The sequence below is a fragment of the Solea senegalensis genome, linkage group LG8 (assembly GCF_019176455.1).
Source record: "Solea senegalensis isolate Sse05_10M linkage group LG8, IFAPA_SoseM_1, whole genome shotgun sequence".
NCBI classification, from domain to species: domain Eukaryota; kingdom Metazoa; phylum Chordata; class Actinopteri; order Pleuronectiformes; family Soleidae; genus Solea; species Solea senegalensis.
Genome location: NC_058028.1, coordinates 15430217 through 15453626, shown reverse-complemented (window position 1 = coordinate 15453626; position 23410 = coordinate 15430217). Strand labels below are relative to the sequence as shown.

Genomic DNA, 23410 nt, shown 5'->3' with positions numbered 1-23410 from the left:
CTGCCACTTTTCCACTATGCAGTTCTAGCACGGCTCTGCTCGGCTCAACTCTACCCAGGATATTTTGCTTTTCCATCCAAGGATAGTACTTGATATCTGGTGCTTTTTTTATTACCAAGCCAATACTAAAATATGACGTCAACAGACTGCCGGGCTCCGGTCGTGCAGCAAGTACTGAACTAATCTTTTTAATGAACTGATTCTAATGATTCAGTACACTGAAAAGAACTGCTTTGATCATCAATAGTTTGTGTTTGTGTCGCGTATAAAACAACGTCACGGCAATTTCGTGACGACCCTGCCCACGTTGAGGAGGTACTATAGTAATGGAAAACGACGCACCTGATACCAAACTGAGTAGAGTAGAGCCGTGCCGGGCCGAGTAGTGCTAGAACTGTATTGTGGAAAAGTGCCATGTTTGTTGTAATAAACAGTCCCACCATGAGATGTCACTAATTTATACATACTGGACCTTTAACAAGTGGCTGAGCAGGTGTACCTAATAAAGTGACCGGTGAGTGTATTCTGCCTCCTTACCTTGAGGGTTACAGGCGTTGGATTCATGTCCACACCTTCACAATCAATCTATCCCAGGACACTTGATACAAACATCAGCAGCATGCAGACACAGGCCTCAGCAGGTTTAAACCACATGTGGAGGTGGTCTGGGTCACATGGGGTTACATTCTTCTTCAAGTGTAAATGCAAATCCATCTGCAGGACTAAAAATGGGAGCTGCCTACTCCAAACATGAAATCTGAGTATTTGACACTTCTCAAGGCCCATAGGTTGATTTAGTCTATTTATGGCTACCACCACAAATCTAACACTGATCACTACCACGTGGTGTCTTTTTTCCATGAGTCTCCACGAGGACTACTGGTTTTGACAAGGGCAGTATTTATGCCAGGAACAGTTCTAAAGAAATTCAAGAACACATACTGGTTTTGCATTCTTTGTGTGGACTCTCCCTTACCCTAACATTAACCATCACAACTAAGTGCCAAACTCTAATACTTACCCAAACCCTAACCTAAACCTAATTTTAACCCCAACCCTAAAACAGATTAAATTGTGTGGACCAGCCAAAATGTCCTCACAAGGTCAAATGTGTCCTCACAAAAATAAGTTTGTTTGGACCATCAGACCGTCAGAGGTACTAGGCCTTAGGGATGGGAATTGGTACCGGTCAGTATCGGTATTTTGCCGATACTGGTCACAATCACTGGATCTGATATTGGAGAGATGACAATTAAACATTATTACAACACAAACATTATACATCGCATGCTACACTGTGCAAAGCATTTTAGGCTGTTTATTTCTTCTTTTTGGGAATGATGTCTTTGAAACGACTCAACACAACTTCATAGTTCATAAATGGTTTAAAATGACATGTATCAGACTACTATCAGGAGATACTGGAGTTTGTAATATCAGACCCAAATAAGTGGTATCTTCCTATCCCTACTAGACCATTTGCTCATGCATTAACAATGCTCCAGTGTTAAAATAACCACACAAGTGTATTTATTTAGTTCGTTATAGAATAAGTGGTACTGTGGTGGATGAGTATTAAGTTCGCAGAGACCTGTCTGTGATATTAATTACTGCAAAACAAAATACCCAGCCTGCAACACAATCGACTGAGGGGTCATATTGCAGGGTGACCTTGCTTCTCGATTGGTCTCCACTGATTTCAAGATGATGTCAAATCTTCTATTGGCCAATATAAATCAATCTCCAGCTCTACCGTGTGCTGGTTATTATCTTGACACAAGCTGAGTAAACATGTCAACGTGTGTATTTACTAAATCAAGTGTTCGGGCCGATCAGAGTCAGACAGTTCCATCAACTATGTTTTGAAGTGTTTTCTTAGAGGAGCGGGTGCACGAGTCAGTGCGCGCGCACGCGCCCGTGACCGCGACGCTGCAGTCAGTCAGTTAGTGGAGTGGAGCGAATGAGTGCGCGTGCAGCTTCGCAGCAGGTTGGTTCAGGGACAGAAACACTTGTTTTATTTTAACTTGTTTTATTTTAACTTTATCGTCTCTGAAATAAAATCGCGTGGAGTTCGTCACCCTTTGTTTGTGTGTTGTTTTCTTCCCGCCACGCTGTTTTTGTGGCGACACAGAGAAGAAGAAAGCAAGTCTTTACCATGGCTGCGTCGCCAACTTGTTGATGTTGCCACTGAATTTACTCAAGGTGAGTTTTATTTATCCGTTTAGAGTTTTATATTACATGTACATTTGCTCGCGAAGCCGTAAATGTTTGTGTAATGTGTCGTTTCTGCACTTGAACCACGAGTACCTCTAAACAAAATAATAAATTCCACGGGCATAGCGTGGCTGTGTTACACAATACCGGTCTTATCATGCCAACTAACTCAGCATGGCGTTTTAGTTCCACTGTATTATTATTACTGTAGTCTTTCATTAACTAAATGAAGCAAAATACAAAACCGATGTTTTAGTAGAGAGGTGCACAACTAATCGTAAAATAGTATAAATCACATTGTATCAATATCCAAATCGAAAGCATTTTATACTGTGCTGCAGGAATTATCCTGTCCCAAAAATGTCAAATGTTGCCCTTTAGATGAAGAAGATTGTTTGTTGTTTTTCTTTTGGTAAAAATGACAGTTATGAGGTGTCACACCTGTAATGAAGCCTTGTATGTCACGATCGATTATCACGATACAACTGTCCAAGTCATTCTGTTATTGAAAATAATTACAATATATGTCAAAGAATTAAAGAGTGAATCTTACAGCTGAGTTTTAGTCGTAGAATTCCATAATTTTAAGGCAGAAAGAGACAAACACTTGTTAGACGGAAACATTTCACTTATCTTAGGTTAAAACATTCAAAGTGATTGTGTGTTGTATCTAAATATGGGTTTGCATGAGGTATAAATATTACATGGTTTATGGTGAACTTTTATTGTGTTGGTATGGAAAACATTTTTGTAATCAATATTTTTTTATGGCCACTGGTGCTAAAACAAACCCACTGAGCATGTCTGAGTAAATGTCTTTGTGTTATGGCGGAGGAGGGTTTGTTGTTACGTGCACAGTTATGTGTTATGTGTACAGTTGACACAGCTTTGTGTGCTTTTGTGTGTCTGTTGTGATAACATTGACTGCATCTTCACTCCTCACGTTACCTCCGATATAAGCTGTAGACAGGTTGGTTATTATTTATTCATGTACTGTACATTAATCTTGACATTACACATTTTTTTTGCATCAGATTGTTGGTTCAGTTTTGTTCTTATTCATCAACCATGTCTTAAATATTGCACATTCAATTTGGTTTTTATTTTCAGATTTGTATGAGGAAGGTGTGTCCACAAAATAACCATCTGAGAAAACTCAGTATACCGTTTTATGTAATTAATTTACTTTATTGTAAAACTAATAGTGACAGAAAAAACTCTGAGAAACTAAAGGTTGAACTCTGTCATTTGATGGGTTTTTTCTTAAGTAATACAATATTGATTCATGGACAAATGTATCAATTAAATGCCTTAGTAAAATAGTTTATTATATCAAACTTTTGCATAATTTCTTATCATATCATGATGCAGTAACCCAGAATCGTTGAGACAAGTTCCCTTGTGTAAAACCTTGCATTCTTGTTGTGGGATCTTTGACACAGTTTTTGGCTTCAAGCTTCAGGTCAGGCTTCTGTGGGTGTTTTCTGTTTGACTGGGAGCACACTTTGTGTTGCACAGGTTGACAAACAGACAGAGAAAGACAGAAACAGGGCAAAGTTAAGTGCATGGCATTACCAGGCAGCGTAAAGCTCTGTGTTAGCCACAGGCCTCCTTAAAAATTGGTAAATTGATGTGAATGTCTCTGGTCTGAGTTGGATTTAGAGCCCTGGCTCCAATACTTTTAGTCTTAATTGAGAACTATAGTGGCCAGAGCCAATGTTTAAAAATACTTTTGCCAGAGATGCATTGAGGATTCAATCAGTGACGACAGTCAAGAGTATTCTTCTGTCCTTTTGCTTTACTGACATTGCATTCACTTGCTCTTCGCACCACAAACCCATGACGACAGCAGCCACCACAGGGCTCAGGCTGACAGCTACTCACCACTCTGGTAAGACTGTTTGCTTGACCAAACATGCATTTCAAGCCATTACAGCAACAAAAAAAACATGTTTTCCTCTATTAATCTTGAACGAAGGTAAATAGCATTTACCTTTCAAGATGAAAAAAGCAGAGACAACAAACAGAGCTGGTACTATAGATAATGCTTTTGTGTGTAACTGAGATTAATGTTGATCTGGCCCCACAACACTTAGTAGTAGTAGTAGCTCTGTACTTAATTTAATTAAAGGTCTTCCTCACTGTCCTCTATATTCATTCTCTCATTCGGACTTGAAGCTCATGCTTGTCGATGTCTCTTTATGAGAGTGTTGTTTTGAGCATATAGAGCTCCAGACATCTTGGTCCCCATTAACAGCCATATTGGCAGCCTAATGGGGCTTTTCCAATATACAGTTCTAGCGTTACTCAGCATGACTCGACTCGGTTTTTGGGTACCTGCCCTGTTGAGGTTTCAAACGGCCACTGATTGGTCAGAGAGTTTCGTCATGAGCATAATGTCCGACACAAGAATCAAACCCAACATAAAAATCGCCAAGAGTGTTACAGCGAGCATACATGGCTGCTGTACACAAATCAGCCACACAGGCGGCACAATTGAACAGGATCGGTGCTGGATTCAACCTGTCAGAGTTCAATATATCACAAAATATGACAGGATGAATATCTGATCCTATCTGATCTGATCCTGATGCCCTAGCCTGCTTTTTGCACTTTTGGATACAGCCGGAGAGGTCATTATTCCAGACCTGCAGTATCCTGACATCTTCAACTTCCTGTTTAACTTCCCTTCATCTTACTCCAGAGAGTCATTAAAGGTTTAGAGTTTAGTTTAGAGCCTGGAGGGAAAGAAATGGACACAATCTGGCTTTGTGACAAACAGTCAACTCTGCTCCGTCCACTGGCTGCCAGAGGCTGTTACCTTGGTTTTGTGACATCAGCTAACTAAGCTCTATTGGATAAATGCAGAAATTGAATACATTTAAAAAATATATATTTTAGTATCCTAGAATAAGCCTTTTGTCTGTACATTAGGAGACTGCCATCTTGTGCTGACATGTTTCTACTGCAACATTTCAAAGTGGAAGCTTAAGACATAAACATGATGCATTGACCAATGAAGAAGAGAAAGGAATAAATGGCAGTGAGAGTGGAAAAGAAGAGAGATTTGTGAAAGAGTGTCAACATGCTTTCTGTTATTTGAAGGCCACCGTAGTTCCCTGATGCACTTGGGAAGGGGAGTGGTAAGAGGAGGAGTCCCACTATTTGATGTCTCTACACACTGGACCTTTAAGCAGCTACTGATCTACTTTTTGTCAAACTGTGTCGATCGCATCTGCGGAACAAAAATGTGGATGATGGGTTAAAAAACGAAAACCTCATAGGTCTACATATTTCCTCTGTGACAGCTGTGACTTTTGTGTGGAAATGGTTAGATGGATATGTTACTAGCTACTCGGAGGTTGTAAAAAAAAATGAACATGAACATGCTGGGGATGGATGAAGGAACCTCATGGTGGATCCTCATTTAGGTCCCGGTGACCAATGACCCACTGTCCTGTCTGGAATTCACTTGTTTCATCAGAGCTACATTCACTTCCCCAGTGTTTGGCAACCACCTGACAAAATCAGTTCACTGTTGTGTATCTTTCTCATTCTCCTCAGTCCAAGTCCTGACGGGAACATTCACCCTCTTGTTTTTTCATCTGCAAGTTAAGGTAAATCATTGTGAGCAGAACAATGGCGTATTGCACCTTGCATCCTTCTGGGTGTGTGATCTGTATTGAGCTCTGAACTCCGTCTTTCCACCTGTAAAGTGGAACAGAAGTAAGTGGGTTTACATTTTGGTTTGGTATTTCTAATATTTGTGAAGCGTTTACAAACCTCATCTGTGGAAATTGAACAGTAAGTACAAATATTTTACCGTAAATGGATGTGCTGCTTGCTTGGTCATTTGGTTTGTTGATTTTGGTTTGGTTTGGTTTGGTTTGGTTTGAAGTATTTTTAATGGGACCACTGACTGAATGTATTTGAGTGTAATTCCATTGAATCATCATCCTCATATATCTTTATGATGCAGATGTTTTGTTTTTTTAAATAAACATTCTTCTGTGTGATGGGCTCAGTGCCCGTCCTCAGGATTTATATACTCGCATCTACCAGCAGCACATGTATGTGCACATGTGTTCAGCTGCATCTTCCTTTGCTGGGAAATTAAATAATTGTTTGTATATCACAGCAAAGCGGATGTTTATGTTTCTCTGTTGATGTGTGCACATTTTGGGTGCATGTCTGTGTGGTTGTCTTTATGCCAGACAAATGATATATGTGTCTGTGAACATGTGATTGTAAACATACGGTTCCTAATGACTTTCCTTCCTGGTCATTTTGTGCGCCGTTTCTTAATGAAATTACAGTGAAATCAAGACAGTGTACTATACATATGTGTCAGCCTCTCTGAATGTGTGTCGGCACAGCATGAGTGTGTGCTGTATTTCATTCAGACAGTGTGCAAAATTGGTCATGAATCTTTGATGAACGTGACTAGGGACAGAACATGGATGAAAAAGTAATTTCACTTGAATGGTTCCCTGGTTTCTCTCCCCACACATCATCATAGAAGCCCCCAGAGATTATATTTGCTGATGTAAGAAGAAGACCCTCTTACACTAAACCAAACAACCCACTTCATGTGTTTTGATTTTATGAAAATCAGAGATGTGATATGTAAAACAACACCATCGGCATCAGGACAGACATTGATTTAGCAGAAAAAGACAATACTGTCTCATTCTCTCCTCTTCTTATTTTACTTACTGTTGAACAGCGATGAGGAATGAAGGCACAATAATCTTGTTGTCGCACTGGCTAGTACATGCCGCAACACTTGTTGAGATTAAATTAAGGGGAAAGAACTGTGCAGCCGGCCACTAATAAAGACTTGTGGCCACAGCTAATGATGTGATTGGCCACTTTATTATATACACCTTTTCAGTTATCGTAAATGTCTGATCACTCAGTCTTTTGGCAGCGACCTAATGCATTCAGAATGAGGAAGAATGAGGAAGAAAGGTGATTAAAAGAGGCTTTGAATGTGACATGGTGCCATATGAGTCAGCCTGAGTCAGAAACTGCACATCTGTTGGGATTTGCATGCACAAATATCTTCAGGGTTTACAGAGAAATGTCAGGAAAAGACAAAGAATCCAGTTAGCAGCAGTACTGTGGGAGAAAATAGAAGAGGTCAGAGGAGAATAGAAATATGAGATGACAAGGGTTTTATCTGTATTGTATCTCAGTTGATTCTTCTTAGGTTTTGGCCTAAAGTCACCTTGAGGTCTTGGAAATTGTTAACAGCATTTTGTTGAGTTTGTGACTTAATTTGACTAAATTAATTGCAGCAATAATTTAACAAATATCTATACCATTCAGAGCCGAAACTCTGTTTTGGTCCCCACCAACAAACAATATATAGCGTATAGTGATTATTTCTGAAACCTGGGCTTTTAGTCACCGAGACTTGCTTGAGTTAAGCTGAAGATGTTTCACTTCTCATCAAGAGGCTTAAAGTATTTCAATGTTGTGCTACTGGACAAATCTGGACAGGGACCTCAGAAGCTTTGCAGAATTTTTAGCTGCCTTAAACGTTTTAAGTTTGGGAAGTCCTGCTGAAAAGACCTTGACATGTGGTGCTTCTTTAGTATCTAATCATAATGTCCTGAGTTGCAGCTAGTTACATTCTTGCAATCATGGGTTTATAAATAATCTTGCATCACCTCTAGCTTACCCTTCTGGCAGACGTGAGGGCAATAATGCAGTGTGTGTGTGTGTGTGTGTGTGTGTGTGTGCGCATATGAGAGAGATGCACAGTGTGGAGGGAGTGTCCCTGTCAGCAGCTGCTAACATTATTCCTGTAGCAGAGCTATGTCCATTATCTTTGTGCTGACATGTGACCTGTTTTTTTTTTAGTTGTTGAGGTTTAACTGCAGGGGAATTGGTTCAAATGGTAGTACTGGAGTATTTGCTAGGAGGTGGGTCAACATATCGATTCAGTGATATATCGTTGTCCTTCGTCGAGCAATATGAGAGTCAATACGCTAGGTAAATATTGATATTTTAATTTTGATAAATGAAGGCGCTCTAAAGTCCCTGCCAGTTTCAATCGCCAGGCATCACTACCTCAAGTCTCCTTGCGGCGCCGCTGCCCAAATGAATGAGGTGAAACTTGGGTGGAAGTTACCTGGCCAAAGAAGAGGGAGATTACAGTGGGATAATGGTGGAGAAAGCTACGTTAAGAGATGCTTCATCCACGTTCAATACATACACTTTGTGCAGCAAATGGTGGCTGTTTTAAAAAAGTAACTTTGTAAGTTTTACTTAAGCGCAATGAGCTACCTTTTACTCTTACTTTAGACAATCCTAAGCCACATCATTTCAGTTAGTCAAGTGAAGTTCCATCGGTAGAAGTTTTAGTACTCTCTCCACTTCAAAATTCAGTTTCAAATCTTGAAAGTTGAACTCATTTGTTGACAGCCAAAAATAGATAAGTCAATTTCATCCTTGTGATGAGTTGTTTCTTTTTTTTAAAATAAAGACCACATGACGGTATAGGGCCTCCTTTAAAACACAAATGGTGCTAGTTCACCTGATATTTCATATGTATTTTGTGTGTTTTATAGCCATGTTATTAATAAACCTCATTTTGTATTTTGGATATTAAATTTAGTATGTTTACTTTTTAATCGCGTCACACGGTGGTGTAGTGGTTAGCACTCTCGCCTTGCAGCGAGAAGACCCGGGTTCGAGCCCCGGTTGGAACAAGGGCCTTTCTGCATGGAGTTTGCATGTTCTCCCCGTGTGTGCGTGGGTTCTCTCCGGGTACTCCGGCTTCCTCCCACAGTCCAAAAACATGCAATGTGGGGAATAGGTAAATTGGACACTCTAAATTGACCGTAGGAGTGAGTGTGAGAGTGAATGGTTGTTTGTCTCTATCTGTGTGTGGCCCTGCGATGGACTGGCGAACTGTCCAGGGTGTACCCCGCCTATCGCCCGATGTAGCTGAGATTGGCACAGCACCCCCCGCGACCCTCTGGTGGAGGATAAAGCGGTTAGATGATGACTGACTGACTGACTTTTAATGGATAAGAAAAACACGTTATATTTAGTGTATTAATTAGATTAAATGAGTTGATGATAATCCAAATGTATGGAGAGCAAATCAAATTGTCTTAATACATGGGACACATGGGAATGTTTTACAACTTCCAAATGGTGCAGAAGAACCACTGTATTTTCCCACAGCAGAGTTTTAGGAGAAGATGTATGAACACGTTTCAGGGAACCTGCCAAAAATTCCACAACCTCGTGACCTGAAAGCGCCAGTGATCAAAAGTAAAACTGACACCTTCACACCCACATTGACATCGACAAGTCAGACGTGCAAAAGTCACTGGGCAATGATTGTCAGGATGAAGTGTATCATGTAACCTTAAATGATACCTTTTGTTTGTATATTGTGAGAATCTTGTATCGCAATACTTATAATCACGGCACAGAATAATCATTGACTGCTGGCATGAATCTGGTAAAATGAAACTTGAGATTTTCAGATGGGTGGTTTCCTTGCCATTTTGGGCTACGTTGGGCCTTGCCATGTTAATATATTTAACCACAATTAAACTACGTTTAAACCCACTGAATAAATACAGTAAATGTAATCTGGAGAGAGGCTGTGAGCAAGGACATCACAGACACACACAGAGTGCTGCAGATATGATTACATACTGTAGAGCCTTCTGATTACTGTTTGATTTGTCTCTAACACACACACAGGTTTGTGCAGCTATTCTTCTTAGGACACTGCGTTGACTTCCATTCATTTGTTCTGTATACATTTAAAAACTAAGCGTGACATACTTTTTATGTTCTTGCTAGGGTTCCATTCACATGTATCATTAATTCAAAGTGGATTTTCAACACTTCTGTAGTAAAATGTGTACATTTTTGTTTCTTCTCCACTGCTGTTAAGCATTCATCCATTTCTTATATGCTGCCATTTTCCTCCTACTTCAAGCATAACAACTTGAATGCAAAATTTCATTTTTTTTCCCCCTTCAGTTTTTTTATGCATAAAATAGGCTGATGGAAACCCTATTTACAAATTGTAAATGTGGGATGGGAGTGTGGTAAATCCAGATTAAAGCATAGTCTTCAGTATGACAAGCTCATATATATGTAATGTTTTGTTCTGTTTTCAATTTACATTGCAAATGTATGTGTGTGTATAACAAACACGCACACATGAATGCACAGTGACCCATCTTCAGACTGGAGGCTCAGCTGTAGTTTGAACATGTGGATACTTGACGTGTTGTATTGTTGTTGGACTAAAATAAAAGTTCATTTGGAATTTAGGTTTGGTAACTCTGCAGTAAGCGGCCCTAAACATGCTGCTGCCCAACTTCTGAATGAAACGAAGGTGGCCCTCCTCATCTTAAAAAGATGAGCATTTTTGATATGAACTCTGATTCATAGAGTCGATCATTACGTCATTGAGCTTAAACCGAGAAAAGTCTGTCAACAAATCAAAGCTCTGAATCGTAAATGTCAACAGTAAATAAAGCGTTTGTTTAATCTTCAGTACTCTGTGGTTTAGTGTAGTGAAATGTTTTATGGTTTGCTGGCACGTTGCTCCTCTTCCTCCTCCTCCATTAGCACGAGCAGCAACTATGAAATTGTGCGTCACTGTTGAGATGGTGATTATGAAATCCGAAATCTGCATGGCTCTCATTTTTGAAACACTCATCCTCACACATACAAAGGCTTGTTGGCTGACGAGAGGATTAGTTGTGCAATTTTATGAGTCATGGTCTGATGAGGCTGTGAAGGAAGTGGCTTCAGAGAATCACTTACTTACCAACGTACTATCGTGAAGGAAATGGCTGTGATTGATGTTGGTGGTGGGAGCAGCAATTAAAACTGTGTAGCGGCCTGTTCCAGACAGTGTGAGGTGGGTGTCCAGACAGTCTGCAGTTGTTGTTATTACAAAACGTGCAGCTGCCCACCCAAATTTTTACAAACAAGGGCAAAATGTAATTATTCTTTCCTGATCAACTGACTCTTGTTTTGCTGTCACGGGACAAAGAAGAGTTATCTGTGATATTGCTTGAGGGTAATATTCCATTACATCTCAGAGACACAAAACTGTCCTTTGCTATTACATTTTCATTAGACTGATAGCTGTGTTTTTTATCCACTTCACCTGTTTCTGCTATTGTGAGATGACCGTGGACGCTTTACAGAACTTTGACTGAAAGAATGAGGGCCATAACAGGCAGCATGTACACCATACACACACTTGACAAGAACTGCATGATTTTGGTTACCTGTGTCAACCATAAAGCTCATAGCGAATGTGCAACCACACTTGTACTCTACTGTATATGACAGCTATAATTTCCAGGCCAAACTCTTGGGAAACATCAGTGAATAAGGAAATATTCGGTACTACTAGTTGGTTTGCATTGTATTGTCACTAACAGATCATTGCCTTTTGCTGTGTGATGTGTCACTGCGGCTCTTCCTAGACAACAATTCCCAGGATGCCACACTGCTTCATGATGTCTTCAAACTAGGTCTTCTGTTATTGTTTTGATGGAGAGACCCCTAGTGGCATGAATCGCATACTGTGTGTTTAATTGTGCAGATTCACATCGTCCTGTTGCATCAGTAACAGCATTGTCACTGTTAAACCCCCTCTCCTCTCTGCCTGTCTCTCCTACAGAATGTGAAGATGCCACATTCTGTTGACTCTCACCCGACCGAAACTCTCATCTCCAGAGCTTTCTCCTTGGACATTTTCTCCACCAGCGAAGAATCTACAGAGTCCTACACAGTGGACAGCCTCATCACCAGCGCCAGCAACTTCAGTAACGTCAGTGGGATCGGCATCCTTCGCTGCACCTATAAGGAAGATTTTAAACGTATTTTACTCCCCACTGTATACACCCTTGTTTTCCTGCTGGGCCTCCCACTCAACGCCGCTGTCATCCTGAAGATATGGAGAACAGGGCCCAATCTGTCCAAAAACAACATCTACATGCTCAACTTGGCCACAGCTGACTTCTTGTATGTGACGTCACTTCCTTTGCTCATCTACAACTACGGCAGTCATGACTACTGGCCGTTTGGGGAGTTTGCCTGTAAGCTGGTGAGGTTTCAGTTCTACAGGTGAGATACCCGACTGATTATTCTGGTCAGAATCCTTTGAACAGTACAGTTGTATTTTAACAGCAGATAGATCAACAGAAAGTGATAGAAATGACAATCAGGAGCAATATGAAGCAGCGTAATATGCATTTAAGAGGGTATTTAAGATTGTTGTGTAGTAAATATCAGGGTCAAAACGTCACATATCCCTCAATATTTATAGTTATTAAAGTAGTCGTCATTCCCAACATCAAGGCTTATTGCAAAACTGAAGGACAACACACATACATTTTAGAGAGACCACAGACGGCAAGACCAGGTTCAGAGTGAACAGTCTTTTGTGTACCAATCACCTCTCTCTTAATCCAAGGCACGTCTGCCTGTCTGTCTGATAATTGCGTAACTGTCCAACGGTTCAAACTTGGCAGGTGACAGATGTATCGCTAAATGAGCCACTTCCGCCGTCTATAATAACCATTTGGCATTCTGTACATTCAGTACCTTTACTGTATCATGTGTCAAATACAAACTTGAACTGACAACATGTCACCAGCAGTACACTACACTACAAAAACAAATTCAACTTGTTAATGATTGTTTTTTTTCTTGTTCTTTATTGTTTCAGTAATCTGCACGGCAGCATCCTCTTCCTCACCTGCATCAGCGTGCAGCGCTACGTGGGTATTTGCCATCCTCTGGCAATGTGGCACAAGCAGGGAGGCCGCAAGCTGGCGTGGTGCATCTGCTTAGGTGTGTGGTTGGTGGTCGGCCTCCTGTGTGCTCCGACTTTTCACTTTGCTGCGACAGGAATCCAGCGCAATCGCACAGTTTGTTATGATTTAAGTCCTCCGAAGCTCTCAGTGGACTACTATCCCTACGGCATGGCCCTGACCTGCCTTGGCTTCTTGTTGCCTTTTACGGGAGTGATGGCGTGCTACTGCCGGATGGCCCAGATCCTCTGCCGCCCGGTGTCCTACCAGGGCGTCTCTGCAGCGAGTGCGGAAAAGCGGGAAAAGGCGGTGAGGATGATCATTGTGGTGGCGGCAGTGTTCTGCATAAGCTTCCTGCCGTTTCACCTCACCAAGACCATGTACCTGGTGATACGCACTGTGCCCGGCGCGCCCTGCGAGACCAGAAACCTGTTTTCCATCATCTATAAAAGTACAAGGCCATTTGCCAGCATGAACAGCTTCCTGGACCCGATTCTGTTCTACTTCACCCAGCCACGATATCGCCGGAGCACCAAGAAGTTTGTGCTGAAGGTCACTACACTGAGGGACAAGGTCACCAGCAGTGTGTGAGCAAACAACAGTGATATTATAAAGTGTTTTTTTTTTCACTTTTCCTCATGTGAATGAACTTTTAATTGTAAACGTAATATTCAGGCTTAACTGCTCTGTAACAAATAACTGTACCTTCCTTTTCAAGGGTTTGAGAAAAGATTTGGAGGCACTTGTGATTAAGACGCCCTTTGAAATGCAGCTTGAATGTTTTAATGAGGAAAAACACAGACTGAACAAAGTAGGAGATTTAGAAAACACCTTTACAAAACTTTTAACTTTTTTGTTTTACACTGTGAAGTATTCCAATTCATCACGTCTCCACAGGAAATGCTTTACTGTACGGAGCTTTCCATGTAGGTCCATTGTAGATGCATGTAATGTGAAGGTGTAGATATGACCGTGAAAGGGAAGACAGAATAACTGAAACCCACAGTGGCACTGAATGACGTACTTTTAGTCAAATATGTGGAGTACTACTCATAAAGTGACTCAGACTTTTAAATATGGCTGCATGTTATTTACATTGATCAGGGGCAATAGCAAGATATACTTCCATGAGGTACATCTTGCTATTGCTCTTGCTACAGCAAGGGGAACAAAAAAATGAAAATGATAAATTGAATGAATGTGCACTTGTATGTCATATTATACTTTTTATATGAAGATTTATCTGGTTCCCCCAATATTATTATTCAGTTTGATAGCTTGTAATTGCATAACATTACCACTGGATGGCGTTTGCACCCCACTATTGTATCGCCACTGTTATGAAATGTCTGTAACACATATTAGTTACATAAACAAATGAAATCTTTACAAATGTTTGTGCCAACATGTGTTTATACACGTTTAAAACCAATATAATGGTTTAAAAAAGAGACTATATTTCACCACTGTGACTTGATGTTAGAATACATGAAAAATAGGGTGTGGACATATGTGAAAAATAAGCTCCTTATCTTTAATACTAGAGTAGATGTGAATTGTTTAGTGCTTAATACTGTTTTATCAGTATTGTTCTTTCTATATATACTGTAGATAAAATGTAGTCTATGGAGTTAGACTAGGTAATTGAATTACGGAGTTTATAATTTATGATCCATATTCATTAAATGAACATAAATGTACTGTAAATGGGCATTCAGATTATTTGTTGTTGTTAAATAATGGCTTTTGTTGTTGTTTTTTTACTTTTTACAGTTACTTTTGGGTATTGTCCCTCAGAAACTGTAAAGAGAATAATGGGATTTATTTTTGTTTTGTTTACTTGATGTTTTTTTGTGTTGTCTTGTTGCTCTTCATATCTCCCCTATTGCCTCTTCAGTCTCTACACTGCTGTCAACTTTTCCTAGTTATTAGAAACTGAGAAAGAGTGAGTTCTCTGCATTACCAACTACACTTTTCTTCAGGAAATGCACTTTTTGTTTTAATTATTATTCACCATAACTGTCTGATATGTGGTGTGTGTTGTCAGTTTTGCTAACATTTGTGCCAGTATTATTTAGAAGTACATTATACTGTAACACAAAAGTATAGTTTTATTTTGTTACACAGAGATACTGTAATTATGTTGGAAAAACATTTATCAACGTGTTTAGTTGCCTGAAAAAAATATGGCTGTACTATAATGTAAAATTAATTCGAATGGATATTAAAAATGAATGCAAGTAATCCTAAATCTGCATTGTGATGAATATATTGATATTTTCATATTACACCATGACCTTTGACAATCACTGCCCTTTAGAGTTAGTCAGACCTATAGTGGGCTGATGAATTAGGCAAATATAATAATAGCTGAGCGCATTTTTAAGAGCATCAAAAGCAAATAGCTTTGTTGCATCATCACATTTTAGTTTTTGTATATATTATATGTTTGCTGTCCATATTTGTATATCTTAGAATTGAATCATAAAAGAAGAATACTTTTTTCTCAAATTTTACTGTAAATCCTTGACTCCGCAGTCACCAATAAGTTTGGGTTTATTTCAGGAGCCTTCAGACAGTTCAACAAATGATCAACACATGCAAATGCACTCGCACTTTAATATGTCAGCTGACCCTCATCTGGGGGATAAAGTGGTAGAAGATGATGGATGGATGTATATTGCAGTTCTATGTGGTTAGTTGCTTGAAAGTGAGCGGCATTTCTGTCAGCATATAATAAATAACACCTGAATCCGCATTCAATGATACAGAGCTGGAGACAGACTGTGCAGCTCCATGTGGACAGTGGGGGGCGCTGCTGTGTCCATCAACCCTTCTACTCTCCCCTGAGTGAACGTAACACAGAATTCCCCTCTGGAACAAAAGGACCTGCAGTCACAGACGACCGCATGGGAAGCTCCACAGAAGGGTTATTGTGCATAAGTTTAAACTTTTTCCCCCTTCCCTAAATGCTGACATTAATTCACCAGCATCATCATAACATACTGGTGTACACAGCTGAATATGCAGTTACCACATTAATGAATCAATCACTGGCTTATTCTGTGTATTCACATTTAAAGAAGATACAAACACAGGAAAGGAGGACATACATTTCCATGGAAATCATTGTTGCTTATTTAGGGATACTTGACATTTTAAAACGTTTTATAATAATGCAGTAGGTGAATGTGCAGTTTTTTTTCATGTGTACAACTCTCAAGTGCTTGTGTCTTTTTTTTGCAAGGGAAAGAGCTATATTTGCATGGAGTGTGTGGACAGTATCTGTCTTCTCCAATCAAAGAAGAAATACGTTTTTCCTCTCAATCCCTGTGGGGGCTATGACAGCCCCTGCATACCCCTATAGTCCCGCCCACCCACTCTGCCCTATCTCAGGCATTAACAAGCAAAAAAAAAAAACAACAAGTTACGGAAAAACCAAATCATGTCAAAATAAGGAATCCACAAACAGATTTGGGGGAAATAATTGTGAGGAGAGGCCCGTGCATTCACATCCACCCGTGTGTGCTCTTGCTTTGGGCAGAGGTTTAGAAAACGCATGGACAGCAGTAGAAAAGTTATCTTTGTGAACAGGTTGGGAAACTTTTGGTCAAAAGGAAAAAAAAAAACTTGGGCTTTTCCTCGTTGCACGGATGTGGTTTCGGGATCCGACAACATGTAAGTTCTGATAACAGAGGCGAACTCGCCTACTTTCTATGTGAACACCAGTTTAACCCGCTTTAACTTTGGCAACTTTTGTTTTCTTTGAGTATTGTTTTGGTTTTCACGGAGGGAGTTGGAACACGGCGCGTGAAGGTGCAGGGATTTACAAACATCCGTGGACTTAAAAATGTGTGCTTGTGATCTCTAACAGAAAAAAAGGGCATGAACAATGGCTGGAAGAGAGAGGAACAAAACGCCTGTGTACCGCAGCGTCTCTTTCAAAAAGTTGGGCTCCTGGAGCGCCAACACTAGTGACGACCAGCAACACAAATCAGAGGATTTGGAGGCAGCTGGCGTCGTCGCCCTTCCCCCGGAGCACAGCAAAGCAGAACAGTCTTTGGCGGCGCATACTGTCAGTGTGTCAAGAAAGGTTTCCAAAATCTCTGCCACCACCGCCGCCGCCGCCAGCCTCCCAACCGCAGAGTCAAAGAGCGTCTCCACTCCTCTCTCCTCCATTTCTCCATCCATCCGCCAGCTTACAGAGAAGTTCAGCAGCAGCAGCAGTGGCTCCGTCAGAACGCACGGAGCGTCACCGGGAGACTTTGCAGCAGTGACGCGGGAGTTCAACACTCTTCCCCGGGCCAGGAGCTCCAGGCGAGACGGCTCACTGTCTCGTAAGTCTTTTCACGAGGACAGCAGTGGTGCATATTTACAGGACAGTGATACAACAGCAGCAACAAAAACACCACCAGAGTCTCTCGCCGGCAACAGAGTGCAAAAGTTTTACTCCAGCACTGACTCTGTGTCAGGATCAGACTCGGAAAAGAAAAACGACAAAAGGATTGTTGTACGTGTATCAACCAACAGCAGCAGGAGCAGCAGCAGGAGCCCTGGTAAGAGAGATTATAAACATATCGATGCACGTCCCCCTGATGCCAGAAAACCTTTGATCACAGATGTGGAAGAGGATGTTGGCAGCAGAGGGGTTCTTCCACCCTCTAAGTCTCACAGAAGTTATCTTCACAGTGACTTTATTCCCCTGCATTCTGACAAGTGGCCCAGTGTCACCAAGATTAGAAAACTTTTTGATGAGAGACAAAGCAGAGCTGCACAGGAACACAAGGCGGACACTTGTGAGAATTTAAAAGCAATACAAGAGCTCGGCCCCAGTGAGTGTGTTCCCTATTTGGATAGAGGTGACAAACTCTCTCGTTGTAGCCCTGCTAATGACGCAAGGAACGTTTCTTTCCATAATAGATGCCAAGCAGAAACACAGAGCAGAGAAAGCACAACTAAGGAGACATGTTGTTGTATGGACTTGAATTCCAAAGCTGGTCAACAGCAATACTTGGTTGATGATGAGGTACTCATAGAGACACAAAGTTCTCATAACAACAAAGTTTCTGGTAGAAAGACTTTTCACGGCAGCAAAAGTAGATGTCATAGTTGCACTAGGGGTTGTCACCAGAATAGATCTTATAGTCCCAGCACTGAGACAGAGGCAGGCTGTAAGACCCCCGCGACGCCAGGGTTGACATCTGACTCCAACCCTGACCTTCAACCCCCTGCTACTTCGTCTTGGAGTCGATCATTGAGCACAGACCACTCCTGCCGCTCCTCCTCTCCTCAGCAGCCGACAGTGAGGGAGAGAAGGGATAGACAGGGGGCCGGGCTGCCCAGGGATAGTTTACATTCCTCACATAGCTCCTCTAGAGCACCAGCCCCCACCTCCTCCTCCCCCCCTCCTGCTCAAGCTCCAGATAAAGCCATTACCTCCTCCTGTACTGTATCTCTCCCCGCTGAGCTAAGAGCCCCACCAAGAGTCGCCTCTCCTCTCAGCTCCCACTGGAGATTTAGTTCTGGAGACGAAGAGGAGGAACACAATAGGAGAAGAAAAGGAGGTGGTTCGAGTGGTCCCTCTGGCTCTGCACTACCTCTCTCTTACAGAGGAGAAAAGTGTGTCACAGAGCGATGTGGCAGCTATTTATCCCACAACAAAAATGGCTGGTGGGGTGCTAAGGGCATTGGCAGGTCTTCTGGCAGTGAGGAGGACAGCCCTGGTTCTTTAGGCCCCCACAGTAGAGAGGCGGTGCGACGACGCTCGCTGAGAAAGAAGAAGAAGGTCATTGGAGCTGTTCAGGCAACAGGCCGTGATGATTATGGTGATCATGATGGCGAATCAGAAGACAGCGACAGTGACATGGCCTTGACAATGGAGCACTTAGAGAGGCCTCACCCACCAAACACAGGAGGAGAATTTGCACGTGCATTATCTCGGAGCCATTCAGCAAGAGAGCCTATTGGTCGAAGTAACAGAGCCAGGGTGCAGCAATGGGAGCGCATCTCCTCATCTGCGACATCCACGGCCCTGCCTGGTGTATCACGAGTATCAAAGGTCAACATCCCTCCATTTGTGTGCAGTCCTGGTGGTTCACGTTGCAGCAGCCGGTACTCCAGCACTGAAACACTGAAGGAGGAGAGCCATGGACGCTGCACTAACCATGACACAAATGTGATTAATACAAGTGAAGTAGGAGGCAGCACAAGCAGACCTGCATCATTGTCCATGCTTAGTAAAACTTACCATGGAAATTTCACCATGTACCGTTCCCCAAGCTTTGGTCATGGAGATAACTTCTCCCGCACCCCTGCACGAGTGCACTCCAAATTTGTCCCTGTGGTAACGCCCTCGTCTAGTGTAGTTCCCACAGAATGTGCTTTGTCATCAGGGGTAAGTGATAGTGAAACCAAGGCAGTAAAGAAGACAACAGGTGATGGGGTAGATGATAATAAAAACCGAATATCCATGTCCAACCCTGATATCACCTCAGAAACCATGACACTCTTAAGCTTCTTAAAGTCTGACCTTTCTGAGCTCAAGGTCAGGAAACCAAGTGCAGGGGACAAATCTGGGGTTGTGGAGCGATCATCTGTATTTAGGATAGGCTCACGCTCTCATGGTGGGACCCTTCTTTCTTCTGGTCATCGTCCAACACTGAAAGACCTGACTGCGACCCTACGGCGTGCAAAATCCTTCACATATTCAGACAAACCCACCACAGCTGAGAGACGTTACTTGATAGGTGACACTACAAAGAGGAGCTCCTCTGAGCAGCAGCTAGATATGGATGTTGAGAGGGACGGAGGCAGGATGTTGGTGTCAGACAGGGAAGTAGAAAGTGATGGGGGGGATTTTGGGAGTGGTAGAAGACAAAGAATGAGAGATTATGGATTTGATGTTGATGATGATGAAGTGATGCCGACTCCATTGCAGGAGAAGTACGCGCAGGAAGCCAGGCAAGTTATCCGAGATATTTGTCAGATGAGTACAAGGGAAGAAGATGATGATGTATTTGAAAGGAGAACTAATAATAACTTGGAAGATGAATTTTTCCAGGTCCAGAAAACAAGTGAGGTGAAGGAAAAAGCAGAATGGAAGGTTCACAATCAGACTAGGACAGATGAGACCGAGTTGAAAAACACAAAAGACAGTGATAAATATGAGAGGGAGAGGGAGAACTGGGAGAGGGGTGAAAGGGGTGGAAAGAGTATACAGTTCGAGAAGCTAAACAGCAGAGGCACAGAGAACAGGGAGAAGGCAAACAGACAGAGCAGAGAGACAGGAGCTTTGCTGAAGGGCGACTCAGAGGAAAGCATGTTTTGCGACCGCTCTCTGGACGAACTTTCAGGTCATGAATCTAGTTTAACAGATGAAGGGATTGTGACAGAGCCAGAGGTAGGTCCAGGTGACCCCTCTGAGAGGTCATTACTTGGGTCAGCAGGGATTAATCTGGGGTCTCGAATGTCTAGGGATGTGCTAGGGCAGCCAGTCACCATATGGAAGCAGTCGGCTCTCCATGAGGTGGAAGGATTTAAACAGAAGGCAGAAGAAACATCAGGAAACAGTGTGTCTCCCTCCTTGCCTCTTTCTGCACACTTGGCTGAGAGTGACCACATCATCATGGACATGGACTCTACTGCTAGTGTCAGCAATGTCAACTCTACCAGTGAGGAGATTAACAATGCAATGTTGCAGGGGTCAGCAGCCGCCCTAGGAGGAAGAGGAGGACTTGAAACTCCTGCAACCCCAAGTGCTGTTCGTCGAAGGCGCAAGTTCTCCCCCTCAGGCTCCGATTGCAGTAATGTCAGTAATGCAGAGTCAACAATGCTAGCTGTTGGAAATGGGGAGTCCACAGTCTACCGTTCTCTCAGTGACCCCATGCCTCAGCGGTGTTGTTCTGTAGCGGAAGAAGGCAATAACACATTTTCCTCTGTAGACAGCAACCTTTTAGGATCCCTGTCTGTCAAAGGAGGAGGTGGAGGCCTGTCAGAGGTCTCTGATGTGGCCATGGTGTCAGAATACAAGGGCAGTGTGGCCAGTGACTTGTCAGTTTATAGTGATGGTGGACTCCGGGATGATGGCGTTCGTGACTACAGTGGAGTAATTAGGAGCATTGTAGCTGAACCAGGTGCAATGGACAGATTAATGGCAGATGACCATGGCAATGGGAAAGCTCCTAAGAAGAAGTCACTCAGTGACCCTAGTCGTCGGAGTGATGCCAATTTACTTTCCCACAGTGACCCACAGTTTAAAGGACAGTGCAGCAGCGCTCAACCAATCAGTGAGCTTGACCCACCTGGCCAGATCCCCCCTTCTAGTAGTGAGCCAATCCTGAGTGAGCAGAGAGGGCAGCTGTGGGAGCCAGAAGCTAAACATGAACATGTATCGCCAACAGAGCAGCATCACCATGCAGTCAAGAAGGCTCGATCTCAGTCAGAGAGCCTCCCCCTCTCTGATCACCATGATGATGAAGATGATTACGTTGTACTCCAAGGAGAGGAGAAGGATGATGAGGTGAGGAAGTTTAACTTTGACCTCCATCTTGCCGAGGCTCTGTCTCCAAGAATGATTCGCCGGCCCTTCAGGAAGCGTCCTAACAGACTGGCTCACTTTTTCCCTCATGAGGACCCATTCGAGCCTTCAGAGCAGAGTTTAGAGGGGCAGGAGTATCAAACTGACCTCACTCCTCCCCTTCCCCAGCTGCGGTCTAAATCCAAAACCAGACCCAAGCATGTCCGCAATACCAGCGAACCTGCAACTTTTATCCCCATCTCCCCACCTCCACAGCTCCAGTCAATTACTGCAGAGCCTCCAACCTTAAGTAAGCCTTCAGGAGGTGAGGCTCCATCTTTGGAAGATGTAACTCAGAAGTACATTCTTGAACTAAGCACCACTGAGAGAGACACTGAAGGCCCAGGGCCTCTTCCAGTGCCGAGAGATGGAGCTGAAATTTCGGTGTCGGCTTCAGAGGGGCCTAGTGAGACCAGCGCACAGGAAATTACTGAAGTCGGGGCACAGAAGAAAGGCACAGAGGACGCTGCATCTATACCTGCACCGCAGAGACCCAAGCCCAGAGTGGTAAGTACTGATTTTTTTTTTACCATTACAAGGTGATGTGGTAAATGTTGTCATGTTGCATGTTGTCCTTTGAGGTTGAGTAATTCAGCATCATATTTATCTGTTTCTGCAGTATTGTGTACTGTGTCTTTTTGATTTGGGCCCTGTTTCTTAGTGGCAGAAGTAGTGTGAATGTTTTCTGCAAATACACAAAAGATATTGTTTTGCTGTTTTATCAGCATCAAACGTGGTAAACCTATTTTTGGAGTAGGATTAGATTATAAGAATGGCAGATAGTATGCATAATGTTTCCTTGTTCGTTTGGCTTTTTTTATGACTCCATGTACACCCACATCATGAGTGTGTTTAATTGCTGGCAATCAGCTCTTGCACGGTTGGTTTCATGTGCATTTTGGAGCAGCACTACCTTACATAAGTCATTGAAGTCTGAGCAGTGTTGAACAAACATCAGAGGATGTTATTGGTTTGATTAAACAAATCTCAGACAAAGGGTGTTGAACTTTTTTCATGTATTTGTTTCATTCAGAGCCACTTGTTTCAGTGCCAGGATTGTAGAGCGGGGATATAATAAACAGTTCACCAAAACTGTGTGTATGAGAAAGAGGGTGATGCTACATTTATGTAGTAATATCCAAACACTGGGAAGCTTTGCTGTTTAATAACAGTGGGAAACAGGCAGGTTGACTTACAACAGGAGGGTTGACTGATGGGTCTGTGTCCAACAATAAGTATCAGGATAATTATACGTGGCAGTTAGAATAAATACAGTGCACACACACTTATCTGCAAGGTTTGCTCTTGGATATTATGCGTTTTTTTGCTAGTACAATAGAGCTGTGTGGAATGAACATGTCTGTCCACATGTGTTTCTCTTCATTGTCATACATAAGGCCTCTGGGCACAGACATTAAAAAGGCCACGACCAAATCCAATAACAGAGCTACACAGCCAGATTGTAACAAAACAGGACTCTTTGGTCATTTTGAGATTATGTGTGGTAGTTTTATGTCTCTTTTTGGTCGTTTTTTTTCAGTGTCTGATGGGTTTGTGCTTCATAAACCCCCTCTTGTCAATGAACATTGTTTCCATTGAGGCCCTATATACTCAACATCTCTGTGAACTTTGTCATCCATTGCCAGACTTGCCTTCCCCTTACACATATTGCCTTTACTGCAAAGTTGTAACATGACGGTCGCAGACACAGCATCCAGGGCTTTAGTTGTTAATATAGCATAAGCATTTTGTCCTTGGCTTGATATTGTCTTACTTAGCCGTTTCATTAATTTTTTTTTTTTTT

At 42.3% G+C, this 23410-nt stretch overlaps 2 protein-coding genes across 6 annotated transcripts in view; both read left to right on the top strand.

Moving 5' to 3' along the window:
- The first annotated feature begins 1960 nt into the window (after positions 1-1960).
- LOC122772953 (P2Y purinoceptor 3) lies at positions 1961-15282 on the top strand. Of its 4 annotated transcripts, none has more exons than XM_044031273.1 (4): positions 1961-1987; positions 2132-2202; positions 11897-12342; positions 12947-15282. In XM_044031273.1, the coding sequence occupies exons 2-4, from the start codon at positions 2179-2181 to the stop codon at positions 13620-13622; spliced, it is 1146 nt and encodes a 381-aa protein (XP_043887208.1). In that variant the 5' UTR covers positions 1961-1987; positions 2132-2178; the 3' UTR covers positions 13623-15282. The 4 variants fall into 4 exon arrangements, with proteins under 4 accessions (XP_043887208.1, XP_043887211.1, XP_043887210.1 ...); XM_044031276.1 differs by lacking the exon at positions 1961-1987 and adding an exon at positions 5779-5831 and having other exon boundaries at positions 1997-2202; XM_044031275.1 differs by lacking the exons at positions 1961-1987; positions 2132-2202 and adding an exon at positions 3129-3184.
- Positions 15283-16445: 1163 nt separating this feature from the next.
- The window catches only part of LOC122773311 (rho guanine nucleotide exchange factor 17-like), a 54314-nt gene continuing 47349 nt past the window's right edge, over positions 16446-23410 (top strand). For both annotated transcript variants that reach the window (XM_044031902.1, XM_044031901.1), the window contains exon 1: positions 16446-22113. In XM_044031902.1, the coding sequence (XP_043887837.1) occupies positions 16924-22113 (5190 nt within the window). In that variant the 5' untranslated portion in view covers positions 16446-16923. The remainder of the gene's footprint in view (positions 22114-23410) is intronic.